Source organism: Pelophylax lessonae, assembly GCF_965119305.1.
Source record: "Pelophylax lessonae genome assembly, chromosome: 5".
Lineage (NCBI taxonomy): Eukaryota > Metazoa > Chordata > Amphibia > Anura > Ranidae > Pelophylax > Pelophylax lessonae.
Genome location: NC_138772.1, coordinates 515,682,841 through 515,702,054, shown reverse-complemented (window position 1 = coordinate 515,702,054; position 19,214 = coordinate 515,682,841). Strand labels below are relative to the sequence as shown.

At 44.2% G+C, this 19,214-nt stretch overlaps 1 protein-coding gene across 1 annotated transcript in view; it reads left to right on the top strand.

Annotated features, from left to right (window-relative positions):
* Window positions 1-19,214, top strand: part of FAM83A (family with sequence similarity 83 member A) — a 95,247-nt gene that overhangs the window by 26,838 nt on the left and 49,195 nt on the right. The window contains exon 2 of the mRNA XM_082257937.1: window positions 13,022-13,189. Within this exon, the coding sequence (XP_082114063.1) occupies window positions 13,022-13,189 (168 nt within the window). The remainder of the gene's footprint in view (window positions 1-13,021; window positions 13,190-19,214) is intronic.

The window sequence follows — 19,214 nt, the reverse complement described above, 5'->3', positions numbered from 1 at the left end:
TTTCCTCTACAGAGTTGTTACAATGAGTCATGGCTATCTTGTAACATTAACGTAACGCACCTAAATAGCACTATGGGTAATTATCGTAAGATCTCGGAGAGTCCACATTTTTCTGGAATGCAGAAAATTGGAGAACACGTTTGTGGCTTTTCTGCCATTTAAATAAATGAGACCAGTTTCTGCCTCTTGGCCATGTTTTGTTCTTTGAAGCTCAATGCTTTTTTATGTTCATTTTACAAAACAAATTACAGGAGGTGATGTGGAAGGAACAATCAGTCACTGTGCTGCTTGTTCTCCACGTATAATAATACATTCAAAATTACCAGTTTTTAATACAGTATCTCACAAAAGTGGGTACACCCCTCACTTATTTAAAAACATTTTATTATATATTTTCATGTGACAACACTGAAGAAATGACACTTTGCTACAATGTAAAGTAGTGACTGTACAGCTTGTATAACAGTGTAAATTTGCTGTCCCCTCAAAATAACTCAACACACAGCCATTAATGTCTAAACCGCTGGCAACAAAAGTGAGTACACCCTAAGTGAAAATGTCCAAATTGGGCCAAAAAGTGTCAATATTTTGTGTGGCCACCATTATTTTACAGTACTGTCTTAACCCTCTTGGGCATGGAGTTTACCAGAGCTTCACAGGTTGCCACTGGAGTCCTCTTCCACTCCTCCATTAAGACATCACGGATCTGGTGGATGTTAGAGACCTTGCGCTCCTCCACCTTCTGTTTGAGGATGCCCCACAGATGCTCAATAGGGTTTAGGTCTGGAGACATGCTTGGCCAGTCCATCACCTTTACCCTTAGCTTATTTAGCAAGGCAGTGGTCTTTTTGGAGGTGTGTTTGGGGTCATTATCATGTTGGAATACTGCCCTGCAGCCCAGTCTCCAAAGAGAGGGGATCATGCTCTGCTTCGGTATGTCACAGTACATGTTGGCATTCATGGTTCCCTCAATGAACTGTAGCTCCCCAGTGCCGGCAGCACTCATGCAGGCCCAGACCAGGACACTCCACCACGATGCTTGACTGTAGGCAAGACACACTTGTCTTTGTACTCCTCACCTGGTTGCCGCCACACACGCTTGACACCATCTGAACCAAATAAGTTTATATTGGTCTCATCAGACCACAGGACATGGTTCCAGTAATCCATATCCTTAGTCTGTTTGTCTTCAGCAAGCTGTTTGCGGTGCATTTTTGTGCATCATCTTTAGAAGAGGCTTCCTTCTGGGATGACAGCCATGCAGACCAATTTGATGCAGTGTGCAGCGTATGGTCTGAGCACTGACAGGCTGACCCCCCACCCCTTCAACCTCTGCAGCAATGCTGGCAGCACTCATACCTCTTTTCCCCAAAGACAACCTCTGGATATGACGCTGAGCACATGCACTCAACTTATTTGGTCGCCCATGGCGAGGCCTGTTCTTATCGGGACCTGTCTTGTTAAACCACTGTATAGTCTTGGCCACTGTGCTGCAGCTCAGTTTCAGGGTCTTGCCAATCTTCTTATAGCCTAGGACATCTTTATGTGGAGCAACAATTCTATTTTTCAGATCCTCTGAGAGTTCTTTGCTATGAGGTGCCATGTTGAACTTTCAGTGACCAGTATGAGAGAGTGAGAGCGATAACACCAAATTTAACACACCTGCTCCCCATTCACACCTGAGACCTTGTAACACTAATGAGTCACATGACACCGGGGAGGGAAAAAGCCTAATTGGGCCCAATTTGGACTTTTTCACTTAGGGGTTTACTAACTTTTGTTGCCAGCGGTCTAGATATTAATGGCTGTATGTTCAGTTTTTTTCAGGAGACAGCAAACTTACACTGTTATACAAGCCGTACACTCACTACTTTACATTGTAGCAAAGTGTCATTTTCTTCAGTGTTGTCATATGAAAAGATATAATAAAATATTTACAAAAATGTGAGGGGTGTACTCACTTTAGTGAGATACTGTATATAACTAGTTATGTAATTAACCTATAGTAGCCTGTGTGGGTTTCCTCCGGGTTCTCCGGTTTCCTCCCACACTTCAAAGACATGCTGGTAGGATCATTATCCCCTGTCTATATTGGCCCTAGTATGAATGTGAGTTAGGGACCTTAGATTGTGAGCTCCATGTACAATATGTATGTAAAGTGCTGCGTACATTTTTATAGTGGCCAGGGGGAAGAATGATGTTTACATTGGTGGTCAGTGGGAGGAATGCTCCTTACATTGGTGGTCAGTGGGCAGAATGCTCCTTAAATGAGTGGTCAGTGGGAAGAATGCTCCTTACATTGGTGGTCAGTGGGCAGAATGCTCCTTAAATGAGTGGTCAGTGGGAAGAATGCTCCTTAAATTAGTGGTCAGTGGGAAGAATGCTCCTTACATTGGTGGTCAGTGGGCAGAATGCTCCTTAAATGAGTGGTCAGTGGGAAGAATGCTCCTTACGTTGGTGGTCAGTGGGAAGAATGCTCCTTACATTGGTGGTCAGTGGGAAGAATGCTCCTTACATTGGTGGTCAGTGGGCAGAATGCTCCTTAAATGAGTGGTCAGTGGGAAGAATGCTCCTTAAATTAGTGGTCAGTGGGAAGAATGCTCCTTACGTTGGTGGTCAGTGGGAAGAATGCTCCTTACATTGGTGGTCAGTGGGCAGAATGCCCCTTACATTGCTGGTCAATGGAAAGAATGCCCCTTACATTGGCGGTCAGTGGGAAGAATGTTCCTTACATTAGTGGTCAGTGGGAAGAATGCTCCTTACATTGGTGGTCAGAATGCCACTTACATTGCTGGTCAGTGGGAAGAATGTTCCTTACATTGGCGGTCAGTGGGAAGAATGTTCCTTACATTGGTGGTCAGTGGAAAGAATGCTCCTTACATTGGTGGTCAGTAGGAAGAATGCTCCTTACATTGGTGGTCAGTGGAAAGAATGTTCCTTACATTGGTGGTCAGTGGGAAGAATGTTCCTTACATTGGCGGTCAGTGGAATAAATGGTCCTTACATTGGTGGTGAGTGGAAAGAATATTCCTTACATTGGCAGTCAGTGGGAAGAATGCTCCTTACATTGGTGGTCAGTGGGAAGAATGTCTCTTACATTGGTGGTCAGTGGGAAGAATGTCTCTTACATTGGTGGTCAGTGGGAAGAATGCTCCTTACATTGGTGGTCAGTGGAAAGAATGCTCTTTACATTAGTGGTCAATGAGAAGAATTCAGAGCAGATGGGAGGCCAATCAGCCACAGCTCAAGGAACCTTTGTTCACACACGTCCAGGGTCAGGTGTGATTTAGGTGAAAATTTTTACTTGAATTCGCACCAAAACCGGACCCAAAATCCCACAGGACCCTTTTCAGAAAGGGACCATGGCCGTCCCGGACATGTGTGAACCAGCTCCATTGAAAGCTGGTTCCGATTTACATGTTATGCAAATTGGATGAGGTTAAAAACGCATCCCATTAGCATATATGTGAACCGAGCGTAAGTACCCTCTGGAGGAACCCAGTGGTTCCATGGAATGGCTGAATCAAGGTGTGTGTGCTACCTGTGTGGATATAAATGCTAGAGTGTGTCCCTTACCACTCATAAGACCTGAAGAATTTGGAGAAGCTACGAAACGTCTTCCTCATACAGAACAAGTCCAGTTGAATGTGACTAACTACTAATAGCTATACCATGAGAGACTTCACATACATTCCTGCTATTGTTTATTCTACTTCATTATTGTTTATTCTACTTCATTTATTATTATTCATTATTATACTTCATAAATCAGCCTGAGTTTTCAAGCATAGCTTCAGCATAAATGATTACACAGAGGCAAATCAGCAAGCCGTAGGGAAAAATCAGAACTAGAGGAAGTGAGTAGTGCAGCCTCGCCTCCGCCAGAAGCTGGTTCACCCTGTGTCAGGGAGATGAGCCGGGTTATTAATTAGACATCATTGTAGATAGATGGCCTCATCTGATGAGGCCATCTATCTACAATGATGTCTAATTAATAATCCGGATTTGTGGTTTTCCTCACACAATAGGGAAAATAAAGAACATCAATAATGAAGACATTAACTGAGGATTCTTTTATTCAGTTAGTCATTTACTTACATTACTCTTGCATCTTTCAAAATGGGACATGATAGTCCCATGCCCAAACTTCCTTAACCACTTAAGCCCCGATAGATTTTACCCCCATTCCGACCAGGGCCTATTTTGCGGTTCGGCACTGCGTGACTTTAATGGACAATTGCGCGGTCGTGCGATGCTGTACCTAAACGAATTTGACGTCCTTTTTTTCCCACAAACAGAGCTTTCTTTTGGTGGTATTTGATCACCTGTGAGATTTTTTGATCATGTGCTATAAACAAAAAAAGAGCGACAATTTTGCAAAAATAACAATATTTTTCACATTTTTTTATATGAAATTTCCCCAAAAAATGTAAAAATCTAAATTTTTTAACATTTTCGGCCAATTTGTTTTATGCTACATATGTTTGGTAAAAAAAATTGCAAAAAGCGTATTTTTATTGGTTTGCGCAAAAGTTATTGCGTTTACTAACAAAGGGAAAGATTTCTGTCATTTTTGTTGTTTTTTTTTTAACGTGTAATGGCGGCTGTAGTATGGTAAGCAACGGGTTAAGTTGCTGTCTGCAAAATGTTACAATTATGTATGTCTGGGAGCTGGGTGTGGCTGGAGTTAGTTGCATGCTGATGTGCAGGAATAAAGAAGCAACCTGTACAGCCTGTCTGTGTTAATTCACTACATTTTGGCGACGAGGATGGCTAGCTTTCTGGATTTACCGGCTATCGGACCGTTTGATGTGTCTGGAGACCACACTAGTCTCTCACAGCGCTGGGACAAGTGGAAGAAGGGATTTCAGCTCTATGTTATAGCCACAGGAGTGACTGCACCTGCTCAGAAGAGAGCCATGCTGCTGCATCTAGCTGGACCTCAAGTTCAGGACATTTTTGAAACCCTGGGAGCAACAGGGGAAGATTCAGACTATGAGACAGCCATGAATAAACTGAGTGAGTACTTTGAGCCAAAGAAAAATATTCCCTATGAAAGATATAAGTTTAGACAGGCTGTGCAAGAACTGGGAGAAACCACAGACAGTTATGTGACTAGGCTGAAATATCTGGCAAAGTCTTGTGATTTTGGGACTGTAACTGAGGAGATAATCAGAGATCAGGTCATAGAGAAATGCACATCTGTGCACCTCAGGAGGAGATTATTGAGAGAACCTAGTCTCACACTTACTAGTCTGCAGGAGATTGCAAGAGCCATTGAACTGTCTGAGCTCCAGGCTCTGCATATTGAAACCAAGAACACTGCATCTGTCAATACAGTCTCCAAACCTACCTATAATAATAGGAATATCTGGAGTAGGAAAGAGAGTTTTCCAAAGAGGATTTTACACATCACCTGCAATAAATGTGGCAGGGCGGGACACACAAGTCAGGACTGCACTGTGGTACAGAATAAAATGTGCTATGCTTGTGGAAAGACAGGTCATTTTGCAGCTGTGTGTAGAAGTACAACCAGAGATAACACAACCAAAGGACAATCTGCACAAGTAAATGTTATAGCTGAGGATAAAGAGAGTGCTCTTGACTGTGAATTTATATTCTCCCTGTGTTCTCTGCAAGCCGGGACATTAACCATTAAGATTGGAAATACAGATGTGTCAGTGTTGATTGACTCTGGAGCTACATGCAATGTTATGGACTTGGCTTCTTGGCACAGTCTTAATGGCAGAGAAAATCACCTTAAATTGTGTAACACCACTAAACAGATTTATACTTATGGATCCAGTACACCACTGCAACTTAAAGGCAAATTTTATACCTCTGTTCAAACACATGAGACTGGTCCTCCATTGCAGACCGAATTCTATGTTGTAGATGGCACAGGGTCGCCTCTGCTTGGTCGTCAAACCGCAATGGCACTAGGGGTGTTACAGATTGGCCGTGATGTAGGCAGCGCAAGAGTGAATATGGTGTCTCCTGCTATTTCTGCATTGAAAGAGGAATTTAAAGATTGCTTCTCTGGGTTTGGAAAATTAAAGGATTTTCAGTTGGAGCTTCACATTGATCCACATGTAAAGCCTATTGCACAGCCAGTACGCAGACTTCCTTATAGCCTGAGATCACCTGTTGAGCACAAACTGGCAGAGCTGCTAGACCTTGACATTATTGAACCTGTGGAAGGGCCCACTCCATGGGTATCGCCGTTAGTTGTTGTACCAAAGGGCACAGATATTCGGATTTGTGTGGACATGAGATGTGCTAACCAAGCTGTGCAGAGAGAGAGACATCCAATTCCCACTATTGAAGATGTTCTACATGCAATGAATGGGGCAAGTGTCTTCAGTAAACTGGATTTGAAATGGGGATATCATCAGATTGAATTGACCCCAGCATCTAGAGTCATCACTACATTTGCAAGCCATAAAGGTCTTTTTAGATACAAGAGGTTGATGTTTGGCGTATCGTCCGCACCGGAGGCCTATCAACATGTGATTCAGCAAGTGCTACATGGTTGTGAAGGCACGCATAACATTTCTGATGATATAATTGTGTGGGGAACAAACACACAGGAGCACGATGAACGTCTCCGTGCAGTGCTAAATCGCTTGAAGGAGAAAGGGTTAACATTAAATGAGAAGAAGTGCACATTTCAAATGAATAAAATGACTTTTATGGGCCATGTGCTGCCTGACAGGGGCATTGGTCCGGAGGACTGTAAAATTAAAGCTGTGTCTGATGCCAGAAATCCTGAAAACCCTGCAGAAGTACGCAGTTTTCTTGGGCTAGTGAATTACTGTGCCAAGTTTATTCCAGATATGGCGACTGTCAGTGAACCTTTGAGAGTGTTGACTCGCAAAGCAGTCCCTTGGAAGTGGGGCTTTTTGGAACTAGGTGCATTTGATGAACTTAAGAGACGGCTGACTTGCGCCACAACTTTGGCTTATTTCAATCCTACTGCACACACCCAAGTTATTGTCGATGCTAGCCCTGTGGGGTTAGGCGCCATCTTGGTTCAGAGACAATGCACAGGCGATTACAGGCCTATTCAGTATGCAAGCAGATCCCTCACTGATGTAGAGAGACGTTATTCTCAGACCGAGAAAGAAGCTTTGGCTGTTGTTTGGGGATGTGAAAGGTTTCACACCTATCTCTACGGCCTTGATTTTGAAATCATCACAGACCACAAGCCTCTGGAAGTGATATATTCGCTACGCTCAAAACCATCCGCCAGAATTGAGAGATGGGTTCTCAGATTGTTACCATATCGCTTTACAGTGCGGTACAGACCTGGACCGACTAATGCGGCAGATGCACTTTCCAGATTGCCTCAGTCTTCTGCACCTGTTCATAACCTGGCAGAAGAGTACATTCGTTTTGTGGCTACTAACGCCATGCCTCAGGCATTGACACCGCGGGAGGTTGAAGAATTGTCATCTGTGGATCCGGAAATTGCTCGGTTGAGAAAATGTGTAAGACAAGGGGTTTGGGTGGATTGTGACTCAAGCTATCACAGAATCAAACAAGAGCTGAGTATTGCAGGACAACTAGTTCTACGTGGCCATCGTATTGTGATGCCTAAAGACTTACGGAAACGTACATTACATTTAGCTCATGAGGGCCATCAAGGCATTGTACGCACCAAACAAAGATTACGTGAGAAAGTCTGGTGGCCAGGAATTGACAAGGATGTGGAACGTTTGGTTTCTTCAAGTCGAGCATGTCAGTTGGTGGGCAGCAAACCTAAACCAGAACCAGTAACTCACACTGTTCTACCTGAGGGACCATGGGAAGATTTAGCCATTGATCTGTGCGACATTCCATCTGGACACCATCTTTTAGTTGTTGTGGACTATTATTCAAGGTGGCAAGAGGTGGTAGTTCTCACTAAAGCTACATCATCAACTGTAATTGAGGGGTTGGAGAGCATTTTTGCATCTCATGGGTTGCCTAAACGGATTGTGAGTGATAATGGTGCCCAATTTACTTCTCAGGAATTTCAGGATTATCTGAAATCAAATGCTATTGAACATCATCGTACAACTCCATACTGGCCACAGGCTAACGGGGAAGTGGAACGCCAGAATCGAACCTTGCTGAAAGCTTTGCGGATTGCTCATTTAGAGAGAAGAGACTGGAAAAAGGAACTGTGGCGTTTTCTTTTAGCTTATCGCACAACTCCGCATACTGTCACTGGCGTTAGTCCTGCGGAACTTCTTTGTGGTCGCAAATTCAGGACAAAATTGCCAGACATTGGGGGTCCTCCTACAAGTCAGAAACCTTTTCGGCATATTGATGAGGAAAGGAAGATCCGGGCTGAACAGTATGCAAACCACCGCCGCCATTGTCAACCTAGTGGCCTTCAACAGGGTGATAAGGTGTTGCTTCAAAATGATCGGTTTAACAAACTGGCTCCGTCCTTTGAACCTGAACCTTATGTTGTAAAGGAGAAAAGAGGTACTCAAGTGGTTTTAGAGGATTTAGATGGACACACAAAAGTGCGTAATTCCTCATTTGTGAAGAAATTTATTGAGTCAGAAGGTCAAGTATCGGAAGATGGCGAACAGGCAAAGAGTAGTGATGATACTGCCAGTGATCCAGACTTCAATCCACAACCATCCACATCGGAATGGCCAAGAGAAAAACGAGCAACAAATCCACCGGCCTACCTTAAGGACTATGTGTATAGTCAGGAGTTTATAGTTTAAATTTTTAGTTGTTCATCCATGCATTTTGTTAATCTTATTAATACGTTGTGCATGTTATGTTTTATTCAAAGAGAGGAGGGAATGTAGTATGGTAAGCAACGGGTTAAGTTGCTGTCTGCAAAATGTTACAATTATGTATGTCTGGGAGCTGGGTGTGGCTGAAGTTAGTTGCATGCTGATGTGCAGGAATAAAGAAGCAACCTGTATAGCCTGTCTGTGTTAATACACTACAGCGGCGATCTGCGATTTTTTTGCGGTGCTGCGACATTGCGGCGGACAGATCGGACTCTTGACTGACATTTTTGACACTTTTGGGGGTACCAGTGACATTTCTACAGTAATCAGTGCTATACATATGCACTGTTACTGTAAAAATTACATTGGCAGTGAAGGGGTTAACTTTGTTTTAGAGGGAGGGGTTATGTGTGTCCCTAGGGGCGTGATTCTAACTGTGATTGGCTGTGGCTTGAGGTGTAGGAACAGTGATCAACGGTCCTACATAGTAGAACCGTATAATCACTGTTTCTACACAGGGGAGAATGACAGGTGGCTTGTTTACATCAGCCGCCTGCCTTTCTCCCTCTCCACCGACGATCGCAGAGTGACCGGCGGACATCGGGTCTGACTGCCGACATAAATATACTGTGAGCAGTCGGCAAGTGGTTAATTCCTATTGTTTCCATGTTTAGGGAGATTATGACTATTTTTGTCAAATTCCGGCCCATTTAGATCCCTGATACCGAGACAAAATTAGGACTTGCACTTTGTTTTATTAAGAATATAATTTTCTTCTGTGTGTGTGTGTGCGGGGGGTGGCGGGTGGTATATGTATGTATATATATATATATATATATATATATATATACAGGGCTGATAACTGTACTTGAAGTTACAACTCAACAGAAGCAGAAATTACAAGATAATAAGTAAATACAAAACAAAATTAAACCCGCGCTAACCCTACAACTGAAAATTAATAAATAAATTACAATAAAAAGGTTGCAGCTGCTGTTCACCAAGTATATACTCAGATAGGATGTAGGTTATCAATTTACACAGCGCTAGCATAAAGGAATAAAGAACTAATAAAGGTGACACAAATAAATAATGATGTGACTCAAATATAAAAAATGTGCAAAAATACCAATAAAATGTCCAAAATTAGTGATAAAATAGAAAGTGTCCAAATATGTCTTTGAAAACGCCCTATTGGGAGGGCGAAACGCGTTGACGCAATTCCGGTACGACACCCGAGCCATCGTCACTTCCGGTTTACTTCCCGAACAGCCGTGGAACGCACGCTGATAGCGGCGCTCTCGGCTGATTACTGTGTATACCTCGCTCATTGTTTTACTCTTTTGTAAAACGGGCTTCACTATCCTGGTCCCCTTTTCTCTCTTGCCAACATTGTTTGGAGGAAACTTAGGACTGTCTATGGTGGGAAGGTGTATCCAGCCCCTGATCCTTGAGGAATTTGCCCGGATATCAAGAATTTTTAAAAGTGTCCACAAGCTTATTAGACCCTTGCTGGGTCCACACTCTCTGGTGAGTAGGGGGTCCTGGAGGGGTCACCACCACTTGGAGCACGAGTGTTTGATCTGCACTGGAGAACTTTATCACTGATTATCTATTTGGACTCTTTCTCTATTTTATCACTAATTTTGGACATTTTATTGGAATTTTTGCACATTTTTATATTTGAGTCACATCATTATTTATTTGTGTCACCTTTATTAGTTCTTTGTTCATTTATGCTAGTGCTGTGTAAATTGACTACCTACAAGATAATAAGGGCTTATTGGATTTCTGGCAGTTCAACAGGTATTTTTCTGCACTTGCAGTTTATTTTTAAAAGAGACAACACTTGGGAAAATTTGCAATAGAAAGATCAATCTAGTTTAATCCTTCCAGCCGGCTCCCACCCCAGACAAAGTGAAGTTAGTGACAAGTGTTAGGTGACTCAGGTTGGTCCTCCCTATGCTGAGAACCAATTACTGTCAGTGCTGGTTGCACTGATGTGTCTTATCAGGGACAGGGGAGACCTGTACCAGGAATGTGACCCCCCTTCCTGTGATGTCAGCCAGGATCACATTTTGCCCTTCTTGGATCTGGCAGATGGGGGCAGCGCTGGCTGTGGTGAGTCTGGCAGTGCGAGCAGTGTAACCCAAGCCTGGAGGTGATGGCTGCTTCCCTGGAAATATACTTTATAGGAGGCACCATGGCTATGGATCATTGGAATGCATGGGGTTATTTTTTTGGGCAAGAATGAAAATAATGTGAAGCAACCCTTATCACTTTATGTCCAATGGCTGATTCTGATTGGCTGTAATGCCTTATTCCAGTTGGCAATTCAAATGATAATGTGCAAGATGCTGTAACCCAAGTAACCACTGAGGAGGCTGCACCATGTTCATTGTATATTCTTGACCGTTGCACCATGTACACCCAAGACACCTGTCCCCTTCACTCTGAGTGTTACCTACTCCTTACCCCTGCACTCTGTACTTTACATGTTCCTGACCCCTGCACTCTGTACACTTAATCCTCCTTACCCCAGCACTATGTACATTACACACACCTGTCACCTCCACTCTGTGTGTTACCAACTCCTGACCCCTGCACTCTGTACATTACACTCTCCTGACCCCAGCACTATGTACATTACACACCTGTCCCATGCACTCTGCATGTTACCTGCTCCTGACCCCTGCACTCTGTACTTTACATGTCCCTGACCCCAGCACTATATGCACATTACAGTGCTATGTACATGTACTGACCCCAGCACTATGTACATTACACACCTGTCCCATGCACTCTGTATGTTACCTGCTCCTGACCCCTGCACTCTGTACTTTACATGTTCCTGACACCTGCACTCTTTACACTAAATCCTCCTGACCCCAGCACTATGTACATTACACACCTGTCCCATGCACTCTGCATGTTACCTACTCCTGACCCCTGCACTCTGTAAATTACATTCTCTTGACCCCAGCACTATATGTACATTACACACACCTGTCCCATGCACTCTGTGTGTTAACTACTCCTGACCCCTGCACTCTGTAAATTACATTCTCCTGACCAGTATACTATGTACAATACATACCCCTGTCCCCTTCACTCTATGCGTTACCCACTCCTAAACCCCTGCTTTCTGTATATTACATTCTCTTGACCCCTGCACTATGTACATTACACACACCAGTCCCCTCCAGTCTGTGTGTTACCCACTCCTGACCCCTGCATTCTGTACATTACATTCTCCTGTCACCTGATGGTCCTGCCAAATATGCACTTCTTATGCTAGGGTGACAAAGCTCACTTACCATACTGTAACTTTGGAGGAGCAGCGTTGTCACCCTAAGCTGCTCTCCTGTTTGGATTTCAAACATTTCCTCCTCTCCTCATTTCTATTACACAAGCATAGGCGTGTGCACACAGGGTCTGCCTAATCACCCCATGTGGTGCATATTCTCCCTGTTTAGAGTCCTGATTTTTCACCAAAGCCCCCTTTCTGGGCTCCTAAAAAATATAAAATAAAATAAAATAGTTAAAAATGAAAAAAAATATAATAAAAATAAAAATTACTGACATGGTTCACTGCCCTACTGACACCAATCTCTGCCCCACTGACACCAATCTCTGCCCCACTGACACCAATCTCTGCTCTACTGACACTGTCAGTATATATACACATGCACGCACCCACATATGTGTTTGAGATTTGGGGTGCACACCCTAATGCAATAGGCTGTGCCCACCTATTTACATAAGGAGGAGGTAGTTGGTAGTTCAGAGAAGATAAATGGGAAACCTGATGACATTGTTGGAGATTTCAGCTCAATGCATAGGAACTTACGAGGACACTAGAAATCTGAGAGGATCAACAGGTGTTTTGCTGTACTTGCACAAAATGTTCTGGCAAAAAAAGAAAAAACAAATGCAGCAACCACTTCTAAGAACTGGTAAGATGTAATATATCCCATTTTTGTTGTTGGGTTCAAATATCCTTTATCTTTAGTGCTATAGACTCTTTTGAGCAAAACCCAGGGCCATCTTTAGTATTGATTGGACCCTGGGCAAATATTTTCTTGGGCCCTACCAAATGCACTTATCATCTATTTGTGGGCAGTGAGGGCTCAAGGGGCAGCTGCTTTGGGCCCCAAAACAATGGCTGGGCCCGGGGCAGCTTCCCCTTTTGCCCTGTGTTAAAGACGGCCCTGGCAAAACCCACTTATCTTTTGTCCTTATGTACTGTATATATTCAGATTTTATACTTTTGTGTTTAGGTTCTTGCTATAATGATGGACGAGTTTACGGATGTGGAGATTTTCTGCGACATTCTGGAAGCCGCCAATAAAAGGAATGTATTTGTCTACCTGCTCCTGGATGTCACTAAACTGCAAAGCTTCAATGAAATGTGTAAGAAATTGCAGGTTGAAGAGATACATCTCAAGGTATGGGACATAGACTTCCATCATTACTTACAGAGGGTAAAATAACAGAGAACATTCACACTTTTCTATGTTAAAGTGATTGTAAAGACAGAATTTTTTTTTTTTACCTTAAAAGAGAAGTACAGCTAAAGCTTGTTTGGCTGCACTTCTCCAGGGGATCACAGGAGTGCAGTACGTTCTGCACTCCTGTGATCCCGTTTTCAGCAGACAACGGGCTGAAGTCCACTGTCTGCTGACCTCACAGAGATGGCTTGGGAAAGATCTGGACCATATGGTCGGGATCCGCCCACATGCCTGGAGCGGCATCCGGGCTAGCCTCTCAGAGAGAGAGCCTCTGAGAGCCTGAGCTTGCCGCTCCCGCCCCCCTCTACAGCCCTGCACTCCAGTGGGAACAGGGGGAGGGGCAAGGCAGAGAGATGGTGGCTGACAGCCGCCAGCTTTCTGCTCATGGAGCTGTGAGAACCGAGCGATTGGCAGTGTTAGAGCCGGCCGGGGACATCAGACTAAAGCTGCATCTAGCTAAGTAAGTATGATTCAACAAAAAACAGATTCCTGTACTTTTACATTCCCTACATTAAAGTGTTACTAAAACTAAATGGTGTATTACAAGATGTTCATACTCACTCAGTCACTATGAGATTAGTTTTCCTTATTTTGCAAAATACCTGGTTGATCCTGCTGCTCTCTATCCTCCTCTTCTGTTCATGTCCCTAATTCAGCTAGGGATTTTGCAGAGCAGTGGTGGCAGCTCTGCACATGCTCAGTTTTCAGTGAGTTTCTATGCTGAGCATTTCCTCCCTATCACATCTGAGCAGCCCATGTGACTATAGAGTCACACATCTGGGTGTATACACAGTGGTAAATGACAGTCCACTTCCTCCCTCCTCCTCCATGCCTACTAACCAGCTACACATAATAGGGTGGGATACATAATAAAAATAATAATAATAAAATAATAAACTTTATTTTATATAGCGCCTTTAAAGGTAGCTTCTTAAAGCACTTTACGGCTACGTTTCCACTAGTGCGACTTGTTGTGCTACTTGACACATGTCAAGTCGCATGACAAGTCAAAACCTATTATTTTCAATTAGGATCGTTCTAACTGCTGCAACTTGAGTTGCAGCGACTTCATAAAAGGTTTTTGCACTACTTTTGGGCGACTTCAGTGCGACTTGTCCCTCATAGAAGGAAGTCACACTGAAGTCCCCAGAAGTAGCCGCAAACAAGTCGCACTACAAAGTCGCGCTTTAAATTGCGCGACTTTGTAGGTGCAATAGAGGAAATGTAGCCTAAAAGGAAAACGCAATGAATACACAGGATAACATAAAGAAAAAAGGGACAGTTACATGAAAGCTTTTCCAAAGAAAAATGTTTTTAGATTTGATTTGAATGAGTTTAGAGAAGATAACTCTCTGATGTTCTTTGGAAGTGAATTCCAAAACTTTGGAGCATAGCAGAGTGTAGGTGAGTAGAGGGGACACACAAAAGACCAGAATTTGACGAGCGGAGGATATGGGAGGGGGCACAAGTTGATTAAAGTTCAGAGAGATAAAGGGGTGCAAAGTCATGAAGAGCCTAAAGCCCCTTTCACACCTCTGTTTGGCGAACTCCGCTTTCTCAGGGAGGGATCACTCCTCTGAAGCCTGCTGAGCAGGCGGATGATAGGTCCATCTCCGCTCACTGTGCAGAGCTGAGACGGACACAGTCCCGCTCTCCTCTACGGTGAAATCGGGTGAAAACAGACCGCCAGTTCGTTTTCATCCAATCCACCAGACGGATGGAAAATAGGACCACCATCCATCTAGATTTTGTGGACAGGCTCAGATCGGATAACGGCAGATGTCAGCGGACATGTGTCCGCTGACATCTGCCGCTCCATAGGGGAGAGTGCATGGTCCAATCAGGTTCGCCAAAAAAACTGACAGAAGGCCTGATCGGACAGCCCGTATGAAAGGGGCCTAAGGCTCCATGTAGACTACAGCTCCTAAACTTGAATTTAGGAGCCTTTGGCATTTTTTTTCCCAAAGTTCCTAAACTCAGCTCCATAAAAGCCTATGTGTCAATGTAGACTTTTAGCAGAGTTTAGGAGCTTCTGCGGTTAAGGGGACCTTCAACCTCCTTCTGTTGAACACGGAAGAATTGCTTAACCTCCCCCCATATAGGCTGTAGCGCGGACTTGAATTTTCGGGAGGCCGTTTTTAAATGGCCTCCCAGTGACACTCCCCCCGCGCGCTCCCGCGAGCGCGCAGTGGGGAAAATCTGTGTCGGCCGTGTCCCTTGGACACGGCCGATCACAGATCGTGGTGAATGGCCAATCACAGCGGCCATTCACCACGTGATCGGGCCGTCCAATGAGCGATGATCTCATATGTAAACATATGAGATCATTTCTCATCGCCGGCGCTCCTTCCTCACACAGAGCCTGCAGTGTGAGGAAGGAGGGGGAGCCTCACAGCGCCGGGGACACAGAGACATGTAATCAGGGCACTGATCACCAGTGCCCTGATTACTAAAAGGTAAAAACATACACACAGTGCCCCCCCATCAGTGCCCACAGTGCCCGCCATCAGTGCCCCCATCAATGCCCACAATCAGTGCCCATAGTGCCAGTCAGTGCCCATCAGTGCCTGCTCATCTAGGCACTGATGAGCACTGACTGGCAGCACTATGGGCACTGAGTGTGGGCACTGATGGTGCTGCCCATCAGTGCCGCTCATCAGTGCCACCCGTCAGTGTCCAATGCCATCCGCCAGTGCCCATCAGTGCCGCCTATCAGTGCCCATCAGTGCCGCCCGTCAGTGCCGCCTCTCAGTGCCCAGCAGTGCCACCTCTCAGTGCCACATCTCAGTGCCCAGCAGTGCCACCTCTCAGTGCCCAGCAGTGCCGCCTATCAGTGCTCATCAGTGTCGCCTATCAGTGCTCATCAGTGCCGCCTATCAGTGCCGCCTATCAGTGCTGCCTATCAGTGCTCATCAGTGCGGCATATTAGTACCTCCTCATCAGTGCCCATAAGTGCCACCTCATCAGTGCCCATAAGTGCCACCTCATCAGCGCCCATCAGTGCAGCCTATCAGTGCCCATCAGTGCCGCCTCATCAGCGCACATCAGTGAAGGAGAAAAATTTATTTTCAAAATTTACTCGCAGAAAATAAGAAAAACTTTTTTTTTTTTCAAAATTTTCTGTCTTTATTCTTTTTTTTTGTAAAAAATAAAAAACCCAGAGGTGATTACAGTGTAGCATGACCGCGCAATTGTCAGTTAAAGTGTGACAGCGCTGAAAGCTGAAAATTGGCCTGGATGGGAAGGGGGTTTAAGTGCACAGTAGGCAAGTGGTTAAGGTTGAGAACGTTTTGACCTCCGGCTGCCGGAAAATGCAAACCGTGGTAGGAATAATTGCATAGGAACTTATGTTTGTTTATGTAATAGGAATTCATGTTTTGAGAGATACTCCCCAGGAGTTAAATACTGCTAAAGGGATGCAGACACTGAGGCTTTCCTCATCTGAACATTCAGGGTGTTTATAATGAACCTGATCCTCCTATTTAGAATCAGAAGGCACTCAGCCTAATGAAACAAACAGCTATGTCTTCAGAGCAACGTAGAAATCTGCTATAGAGTGTGTTAAAATTCCTTCAATTCACATTGTGTTACATTCCTTAGTTTTAGATAGAAAATGAGATAGGTAAAGCAAAACCTCAATGGCAAGGTCCACTGATCCAAGATGCCCCCAGCCTCTCCCTAAAATGCTGCATACTGTAAAAGTTTCTGTGGGGAAGAATTAGTTGGATAATATACCTTTCCCCATTTGTTTCCCATCGCACCAAGGCTAGGGTGATGGCATCCTCCTCCCGAAAAGAACCCAGGGAATGTTGAGAAACACAAATTTCACAAGATGCTGCAGCACTGTGTAGGACCATCTTCTCACAAAATTGGGGCTACTCAATATTCTCCAAGATCTGACCGGAAAGGAGATGACATCACACACCTGAGCTCATCAGAAGGAAGTCAGGGAAGATTTTCCCTCAACTCCTGTTCTGGTGATAAAGTGTTGTTTTTCCCATCCGTTTTTGTCCCAAGGACAATGTCATTGGGAAATATAGAGAGGACAAATCACCATAGTAGGAACACGTACAGTACATTAATAAAAACCTTCTAAGCTGTAAAATGATGGAGCTCCCCAAAATTCTTTATCTGTTCAGGACAATCCCACTACCTATCCATAACAAATACCTCAAAGAACTGAAAAGCGCCCTCAAGCACTTTGTCTGGTTGGGAAAGAGACCCAGATGCTCTATGGCTCACCTCATTAAGCACAGAAGTGTGGGGGGGGGGATTTGCTGGCCCGTAATGGAAGATTACTACACGGCTTCTCTCCTATCTCAAGCAGAGAAGTGGTTCCTCGAGTCTCCAGAGGCACACTGGGTGCATCTTGAAGCAGCAATGACACGATCCCCGTCTCTACATTGGTTGCTTCTGGCAGACTCGTGGAGGCCACTGACACTACACTCATTTCCACCAACCGCCCAGGCTACCCTTTTGGCCTGGAGGAAACTTTTTTCTCCCTCACAAATTCCACACACTCCCAAGGAACTCCGTATTCCAATCCAGACACTAGAAATTCTTATCCCATATCTTAAAACACGTATTCTGACGGATCATGGCATTCAGTGGGTGGACGAACTGCTGTCCGACCAGCTGACTGTTCCCTGGGCCAACCTGGCTGACAAATATGCACTTCCCCAATCGGCAAAATACATTTACTTACAGATCGGTACCTTCCTAAAGAAGTGGCCTCCTCCGACCATACAGGTAGATGACAGAATCCAAGCTTTTTTCACCTCCCCGGGGATCGGGAAGAAGGGCATTTCCCTGTTATATAATAACTTGGGCAATAAAAACTCCTTTACGAAAACTCCCCCGATGGTGCGTTGGGAACAAGACCTAGGTGTGCAGTTTTCTCAAACTCAATGGACACAGGCATTCCAAGCTGTCTCCTCCGCATCTCACTGTACGAACCACTGGGATCTTTCCCAGAAAATAGTGGCAAGGTGGTACAAGACACCAGTTATCCTAGCTAAGTTCATTCCAACTTACTCTCCCCTATGCTGGAGAAACTGTGCGCAAGTGGCAAACATTTCACATGTATTCTGGGCTTGCGTTGGCATATCGAGCTTCTGGAAGAAAATCTTCCACGTCATGGTGGAGATCACTGGCATCCTTAAAAAACCAGACCCTGCTCTTGCAATCCTGCACATAGGAAGTCACGACTACCCCATAGAGTACCGAACTATAGTGACCCACCTGTTACTGGCGGCCAAGCTCGTCATAGCAAGACACTGGAAGGATGACTTGGCCCCCAGCCACAGGGAAGTATTGACCCAAGTAAATCTCAATTACCAATATGAACGTCTACTACATGCTAGGGCAACCTCGTCCCTAACATCCTTTGATAACAAATGGGCGGCATGGGCTTCATGGTACCCCACGCAGTAGACCTAATATTTGATATATCTTCTAGCACCCATCATGGTAACGTTGTTTATGCTCTCCTTAGACATTGCAGCTCTAACCACCTAATGATTATTTTCACACACTGTAGTTTGTTATTGAGTGAGCGACTGCATATTGTATACTGTTTGTATGTTTTGTTTTGATGTATAATTCAATAAAAATTATTTGGAAAAAAAAAAAAAACCTTCTAAGCTGCTAGACCCGATGAGCAGAAGAGACTCCCATTCCATGCTAGAGAAGTCTCTTCTAGGATACCTTCTCTCAGGGTTTTTTTCAGAAGGTGCATCCAAGCATGCTTTTTTGGGGTAGCTTATTAACCACTTGCCGACCACAATATGTATATATATATATATATATATATATATATATATATATATACTGTGAAAATAGATATACTAGTGTAGCGCTACCCTTAAAAAATAAAACTATATATGAATGTCTACTAACCTGTGAATCCAATAGATAATAAATTATGAGCAAGTGATGATCGAAACTTGATGTATATAACGAA